This window comes from Primulina eburnea, chromosome 3 (genome assembly GCF_022965805.1).
Source record: "Primulina eburnea isolate SZY01 chromosome 3, ASM2296580v1, whole genome shotgun sequence".
In the NCBI taxonomy this organism is placed as follows: domain Eukaryota; kingdom Viridiplantae; phylum Streptophyta; class Magnoliopsida; order Lamiales; family Gesneriaceae; genus Primulina; species Primulina eburnea.
The window spans coordinates 12560702-12569108 of NC_133103.1; the positions used below are offsets into that span (position 1 = coordinate 12560702).

Sequence of the window (8407 nt, forward strand, 5' to 3'; positions counted from 1 at the left end):
CCTTCATAAAAGCCCGTCTAAATACAAATTTTTAACAAAAGAATTTTCTTTTTGAAGGAAAACAATTTTGCTCCGAAAACGCGTGTATCCAAGATCACCGCTATATCCTACGAATTAATGCTCGTGTGCTTCAACTGGTTATTGGCATTTGGGAATACGAATTCGAACGTACAGATAAAACGAAGTAGCGGCTAGCGGTTTCAGAAACCTAGAAAATTGATTACACAATGGAGAGAACGAGGAATGCCGAATTTGCCGTGACAAATTATTCTTATTTTCCTTGAAAGGTAAATTTTGGGGAGATATTGAATTTCATATTATCATGTGGTTATTTGGTATGAGAACTGATATTTTCTTTTCCGTTTCATGTAACCTGGACTGTTATAAAAGACACAGTCTATAAAAATGAATGGCACTGGAATCATAAAAATTCCATTTATCAGCTAATAGGGAATTTTTAATCCATTAATCAACAAATAACTCAGAGTATTTTATAATTTCTTATTAATCAATGAAATGTAAATTAGTCGACACACAATAAAATTATTAAAAAACAACCGTAAACTGGCCAAAGTTTGGAAAAAAGAAAACGAAAAAAATTATGTCGTTTAGAAGTTATAGGTGCCTTTAGAAAACAAAATGCAGAGACCTTAAAGATACCATATAATCTTAAAACCAAGCCTTCAAACCAATTTACCATTGGCATAACGACTATGCAGTACATTTTGGAGTGATGTACAAAGCGAGCAGTTTCTTAGGGAGGCCATCCAACCCCTCTGATTTCAAAATCTTGCTAAGCACGCCCCCCCCCCCCCCCCCCCCCCAAAAAAAAAGAACATGCACTGAAACTAGTAGGAAAAACGGATGTTACCTCCTTTAATTGATATGAGCTAGGCACAACCAATAAAACCCAGGTTTAACTGACATTAAGTAATGTCACTATCTATATATACGCACGCTATTAGCCTGTAGGCTGCACCCGTCAAGCTCAAACTGTGTATGACTGCTGAATTGTATTTATGTCGAGATTCTTCAACTTCACAACTGATTCCACATGCCCTTTCAGAGTATGCAACTCTCTCAGCCTGCAACATTACCAAGCGTACAGTTGTGAGAAACGATGGAGCAGAGAAATTATTTAGCAAACATATGCCCGAAACAAGAACAGACCAGCGAATCTAGTTGGTGTATCGGGTGAGATTTAGTCTTTTTTATTAGAGGTTGAATCGTATAGCCCTACTTTAATTGCCATTTTCAGTAACTTGTTGAAAAAGTCGGGTTGAGAAATCTAGAAATTTCCCGTTTTGGCTTAAATTAATGTCCAGCGGGAGTTCCTTTAATACACATACCTTGCCATCTCAGCACGTCGTTTTGCTTCTTCCGCGATCTGATTTAGATCGCTATAATTACTGCGTTCACCAAACTGTGTCTCAGGTGCATGAAGTCCATGGAGAGTTCTTTGTGCCTGTGCCCACTTGAGTTCACGTTCTTCCTTTCCAAAATCCTTCTTCCTTGTGAAGGCAATCTACATCATCATCCCAAAATGAATGGAGCAACTTCAAAAATATAATCCAGTAAATACGAGATTATGGTTCCAGTCGACATACCCTTTGCTCAAAGACAAGATCCCAAGCCCTTCCGCTCAAGACATATCTGATGATAAATTTGATGATGTCGAGTGGAATATAGCATACGACATTATACAACCATATAACTCCTGCCCAACCCCATCCTATCCCTTCTATCGCAGAAAAACTCCAATTGGCATATACTGCAATTAGGGTTGCAACCTGCCATGAAAAAGAAGTGAAATTTCCAGGTTGTCTGTATGCTTCCCCCAATTAAGAAACAAAGGACCAGTAATTCACTTACAAGCTGAGCAGCGAGAAAAGCCCCTATGAGCAGAAGTCCGGGACGCTCGACAAAAGACCAACTTCTGGATCTGGTCACAAATATCAAGGCTTGACTGATGATGCTAACCTGCAAATATACTGCAGAGGCCAGCTTTCTGTAGTGGGGGTGAAATTTTTTCTCGAGAGTTTGAACGCCGAATACACTCTGTAATTCAGAATATGCAGGCAAAAAAAGAGGCTTAGAGCATAGTTCTTGACTTAGTTTAAAAGCCACTTTAAAACAAATAATGAATAGCCAGAATAAGCCAGAACATCTTTTTCTTGTACATATCTATCAATGTGTCATGGTTGTCCATATCCAAGTCTATGTCTCCCAAGACTGATTCAGAGATAGCGGCGATGACACGCATTCCGTATGTGTCTGTAATTGGTGTGCTGAGTCTTTAGACTCACTTGGTGTGAATAATGCAGGTGAGCAGGTTGTTGAATCCGTGCGATAATGCAAGAAGCAACCTGACCCTTTCTATCAAATTTTTGTTTTTGAAACTCCCTTTACTGGTACTATTTTAGTATTTTTATGAATTTCCTAATTTTGATAACCCTTCATAGATATAGTCATCCATTATTTGATGGAACTAAAACGATACGTACAGTGAAGAAGTTTGTATCATATGCTGCCCAGAAGAAAATGACTGTCATCATAGCTAAGTAGCTCCCGAGAATGATCCCCGTGGTAAAAATCTCAGCCAACTTCCAGCTGTCAGGTAAAGGAGATGGTTTCACTCTATCCTTAGATATTGTCATTATAGTACCTGGGTCAAAATTAAAGCTTCAGAATTACCAGAGCATACTTCCCATAATGGCTAATCTTTCCATGTGCACTGCACTAGTGTGCTTCTTTAATACATAGGTAAAAGGACAGAAGTTCGCCATGATTAATCTATAGAATCTAGAGTAACAATACAAATTACAAAGACTGGATAGCAATCGTACATGCGTGGTTTAACTGGCAAGGATAGTTGAAAAATGAAAGGAGGGAGCAAGGGGAAAATATTTACCATCATTCAGTATGGCAATTATCAGAACCATGAAAGGTGGGAAGTCAAACTTCCATATAAGTGCAAGCAGCATGAAACCAAGCTGTATACCAAAAGTTATATCAGAGGACAGGATTATGACTAAATCACTGTCAAGCCACCGTAGTTAGTAAGTATACAAATTCAGAAACTTACAACTATACGGATTGTGATAGAAACGGCATAAATCTGCATGATAAAAAACAAGCTTATTAAGAGAGATTTGCCAGACTTATGCAACATAAGACGGCAGAGTAGGTGATGATTGTGAATAAAGGGAAATGATTGAAAATTGCCTGGTTATAGCTAAATGAGGTAGTCTACATACTGAAGTGGAAGAGGTAAAAGAAACGGCCCCAATCCCCAACCCAGAAAAAACGAGTAGACTGGTCTTCTTGCCAAGAAGATCAATTATAAAAACTTACCGTATAATTTTTCATCCTCTGAAAGATAGCTCGACTAGTTAGCACAGCACTAATGATAACACTTAGGCCAGGTTCAGTCAGGACAATATCAGATGCGCTACGAGCAGCATCAGTTGCATCGGCAACAGCTATGCCAATATCAGCTTTTTTGAGAGCAGGGGCATCATTCACCCCATCACCAGTCATCCCACAAATATGTTTCATGGCTTGCAAGCGTTTGACAATTTCGTATTTGTGCTCTGTAAATGCGAACTTGAATCAGTAAAAATATTAAATTAAGTAAAGACATATTTATTCTCGTAGAATATGGTGCTGGCACTATTAGAATAGTGTGCTTGTAATTCATCATCAAGAGAAAAAGAACCGTACCTGGGAAAACGCCAGCAAAACCATCAGCCTTTTCAATTAACTCATCGACGGGCAAGGCAGCAATTGACTCGTCTTTGTTGTGCCCTAACAAAGAAGATGAAGGATACATGTTGGTTCCCATCCCCAAACGTCGCCCTGTTTCCTTCCCTATCGCGAGCTGATCACCTGATGCAAATCAAATATGAATCATTTCGAAATACCAACTGGAAGTACACCCGAACAAGATAAAAGTCGTCAGAAACCCTAAATGCCAGATAGTGCAAATGTGCAATAACGAGTGGAGAAACTACTTAAGTCAAAACTTTCAAAACAACTAGGTTAAAACCAACGTCACGACACAAACTGCAAATTTCACAGGTCTGAGAACTTCTATTTTGATGCTACGTACCTCCAACCAGAGAAAATATGCCAAGACACCGAGAGTCGGTACTTAAACCCTAAGGAAATAGGTAACCGACATACAGAGTTCAATAATGAGTTAAGAAGCACCAAATAAACATTTCCTCGTAATGAACCCTGAACCACAATCTGCCTTGCCATCAGTTCGGTGGCTTCTGATCGAGAGCAGGAAACAAAAAAATTCCTTAGGTATAAAAGATCCTAAACTAAAACGACCATTGATAAGTTATTTCTTTTAGAAATTTTGTATCAAGTGGCGTGGTGGTTGGGGGGAACTAATTAAGATAAACAATTAAAGACAAACAAGGAGATTACTGATATCCAACGAGGAATTTCACTAGATCTCTGCTAGAAAGTGATAGACCAATCAATTAAACATTGCCGATTCATTCCAACTCTTACTTGGCAAATCATTAACCAAGGCACATAGGCAGCAAACGTTCTTGTAAAACTATACGCTCACCAGTTATCATCTTCACATTCACACCAAGATTCAGAGCCCTTCTGATTGTCTCTGCACTATCATGTCTGGGAGGATCAAAAAGTGGCAAGAGTCCTATAAATTTCCATGGACCTCCGGGACTCTCCTTCCTTCCTTCAGGAACTTCCTGAAATACAATAAGGCTGTCAAATGAATGAAAAGAGGTAGGACTTATTTACAGAACAGTATTAGCGTAGAACTAAATATTAATCAGAGAAAACAGGTCACCTGATATGCTACTGCAAGAGATCGTAACCCGCGCTCAGCGAACTTATCAATCACAGAATGAACTCTACGTTCTATCTCAGATTTGTTATGCGCAAGATGTAAGATCTAGAAGCAAAAAGGTGCAGCTAATCAGAAAAGTATTTAGCAACACGTAGCATTTGGTTGTCAGATTTTTTATTATACCTGTTCAGGGGCACCCTTGCTGACTCGATGCCAATTGCCTTCACTATCGAAATATGTCAAAGCAGTACGCTTATCAGTTGGATTGAATGGTAAGAAGTGAACCTCGTGAATGCCCGCCCTTGCCTGTTTCAATATATTAGAAGCAGAGGAAAAAATTCTCTTAAACATTGTAGATCAAAATGTAATCTCCTATAAAATCATTCTCACAAGGATGTAATTTAATGTCTTCGTACCTCTTTGGGGTCTGCCAGCATTCCTACAATGGCAGCATCAATGGCATCTTGGTTTTCCAGCCGAGAGGCCCTGGCAGCCATTAGAACAACTGTATCTACATCCACTCCTTTAGAAAAGACCTACAATCATAAATGAAACTAAGGAATTAAAAACAGGCATTGAAACGCCCAGTCCATTCACATTCGATAGACAGTTTTATCGACCTCGATGAGATTTTTGTCAACTGTAAGTTTGTTCAATGTCAAGGTTCCAGTTTTGTCACTGCAAAGCACATCCATGCCAGCCATTTCTTCGATTGCTGTCATTCTTTTAGTGATTGCCCCCTGATAGAATAAACTATCTATAAATATAAAAACTTCGAACTTAACACTTTCAGCTTCAACGAAAACATCAAAGCCATTGTACCTGCTGGGACAAACGGTGTGAACCAATTGCCATTGTAACAGACAACACTGTGGGCATTGCAATTGGAATTCCTCCAATAAGGAGCACAAGCAAATTATCAATTCCTGGACGATAAGGGCGGTGTTGGATTGGGTACATCACAATGATTTCAATGATCATCCCCACGGCAATAGAACATATGCAGAAATTTCCAATGGCAGTCAAGACCTTCAGCAAACAGAAACCAACGATTAACACCAAGTTCCGAACAAAGTAGTAGTGTGCAGAAAATGATGAATTTACCCACTAAATTGGATTGGAAACAAATACGGCAAAATTTGCCTAAAACAAATAACATAAACATATGAAATGAATAGATTCCCATAGTTTCAGAGTAATATCAATGTTTCAATCGTGGTGTTGAGTGAAGCAATTGGATTTATAATCCACACCTTCTGAAAATGCCCAACTTGATTAGTGGAGTCCACAAGGTGGGCAGCTTTTCCGAAGAAGGTATGTACACCAGTGCCGATGACCATTGCTTCTATCTCCCCTTGTTTGACTGTAGAACCTGCGTATACGCCATCCCCGGGGCCTTTTGTCACGGGAAGGGATTCCCCTGTTAGAGCAGACTGTAACAAAAAATAGAAAATAATCAGGTGGCCGACATAAAAGGTAAAAGAACTAACAGAATTACAAGTATAAACCATAAGAAAAGGCATATAAGCCACAGCAGGACCTGGTCAATTTTCAAAGGATCGCCCTCTAAAAGTCGAGCATCAGCTGGAACAATATCTCCCAACTTTATGCTAACTATGTCCCCTGGAACAAGAACGGCGGCATCTTCCTCAACCCATTGCCCATCTCGAAGAACCTTCACATTTGTCATTAAAACATACTTTCAATTGAATGAAATCATTGTAATTTATGCATAATTTGTACATAAAATTACACAAAACACGTTATGCAACTAGACCAGATAACATTTAACCACCTTCGCTTTTGGAGCAAGGCGAGCCATGAGGGCCGCAGCAGCATTTCCAGCATTGTTTTCCTCAATGAAACTAATGGTAGAGTTGATTAAAAGAAGAGTAATGATACCAACAAAATCCTGCCAATCTGGTGGTTTCCCCTGCAAATTACTCCCCAAGTAATTAAATGCATAAAACTGAAAAAATGTATTGCAAAATATTAAAATTCCTCAAATATTGACGTTTTTTTCCCCCAAAATAGGCTTGTCAAAACTGCAAACCAGCATTGACAAGAAATCAAATGCCAAAAAAAGGGGGGAAAAAACCGACACACATACAAAAATAGTTTAATTTCAAACGGGCAAATAAGTCACTCCAAGAGAAATGAAAAACAAAACCAAAAGAAAAAACATTTCATATTGTAACAACCACCGGAGTAGCAAACGATTATTAAAATTCATACTATGTTGTTTAACATTATTCAAACAGAACCGTAATAAAGAAACTCAACTACAACTTTGTTTGTTGCGCAGTACATAGTCAAATTAAGCAACGGAGAACACCACACACACGAACAACAAAAAGTAGCAATTATTAAATAAGAAAAGCACTAACTCCTCCATTAGCGAGAGCAATGGCCATAATTGCCGCAGCTTCCATCACCCATGACAACGGGTTCCACATAAACCCTAAAAACTTCAGAACCTTACTCTCCTGCAATTATCCACATTTTTCCCGCCCAATAAACAAGAAAAATACGTGACAAGTAGAAATAATAACTTAAAATTAAAGTTTTAAAAAAAAATTTAAAAATTGAAAAACTGACCTCCTTTTCTTCGAGCTTGTTGTGACCAAAAATTTCGAGCCTTCTGTTAGCATTCTCAGACGATAGCCCCTCTCTCGTGCATCTCAGATTCTCAAACACCTCTTCGATCGGTATGTTCTCCTGCCACCGTAGTATCCACCAAAATAAAATAAAATAAAAAACAGCGGCAACATGCAACGGAGAATACAGAAAACAAAGAAAAAAACAAAGTAAATCCAAAGTCCAACCAAATCCACGGCTTCTCTCTTCAGAGCCTCCATAGCTTCATCCTTCGCCGCCATATCTACATCAAAAAAACACAAAACAAACCAAATTGAGATGAAAAAATACAGTCTGGAGTAAAGTGCGTACGCCAAAATGAAACTTAAAAATCTCACTGAATCTGGAGAGGAAAAAGCGAAGGAGCGGAGAAGGAATGTAGGAAGGGTGGGTTGGAAATAGGAATTTGGAAGGAATCAAACGGTTGTGGAGTGCTCAGCATATATATTCGCCCCACCTCTCGGGCACGCGCTGACGCGCGCCCCGTGTCGCGTGGTGGAAAAGGGGGAATATATGGGTGGAACAGACGATTTTCCTTTCTGGAACAAAGGTTTTCTTGATTTTGTGTGACCTGTAATTATAATGGTCGTGTACATGTACTTGTCAAGTACAGCCCCATTCAACTATTCTTTTTCTTTTTCTTTTTCCTGACTTTCAAAAAAGAAAAACAAATATTCCTTTTTTTACTATCTACAAATTATATTTATTTTTTAATATAAAATTTTAATAAGTAACAAAATAATTTTATCTTTTAAATTAAAGAGAGTTTTGGATTATCTTTTAACTACACGGAATCGATTTCAATGAAACCCTCTTATTAATTAATTATTATTAAAAAGTAAAATATTCCGGTTTAATTTTTGGATAAAAATATATTTATACGCAGATTTTTTTTTTTTCGAAGGAAAAGTTTCAAGATAAATAATATTCAGAAATTTG

General features: G+C 38.3%; 1 protein-coding gene across 1 annotated transcript; it reads right to left on the minus strand.

Annotated features, from left to right (window-relative positions):
• Nucleotides 1–664: 664 nt before the first annotated feature.
• Nucleotides 665–8034, minus strand: LOC140826514 (plasma membrane ATPase 1-like). The gene is made up of 22 exons (XM_073188877.1): nt 7807–8034; nt 7657–7712; nt 7430–7549; nt 7219–7317; nt 6627–6764; nt 6372–6506; nt 6085–6264; nt 5654–5860; nt 5452–5571; nt 5248–5367; nt 5015–5137; nt 4832–4936; nt 4586–4730; nt 3724–3888; nt 3355–3593; nt 3086–3118; nt 2912–2993; nt 2505–2665; nt 1873–2058; nt 1608–1790; nt 1350–1525; nt 665–1085 (listed from the first exon to the last, which is right to left on the minus strand). The coding sequence occupies exons 2-22, from the start codon at nt 7708–7710 to the stop codon at nt 989–991; spliced, it is 2868 nt and encodes a 955-aa protein (XP_073044978.1). The 5' UTR covers nt 7711–7712; nt 7807–8034; the 3' UTR covers nt 665–988.
• Nucleotides 8035–8407: the final 373 nt, after the last annotated feature.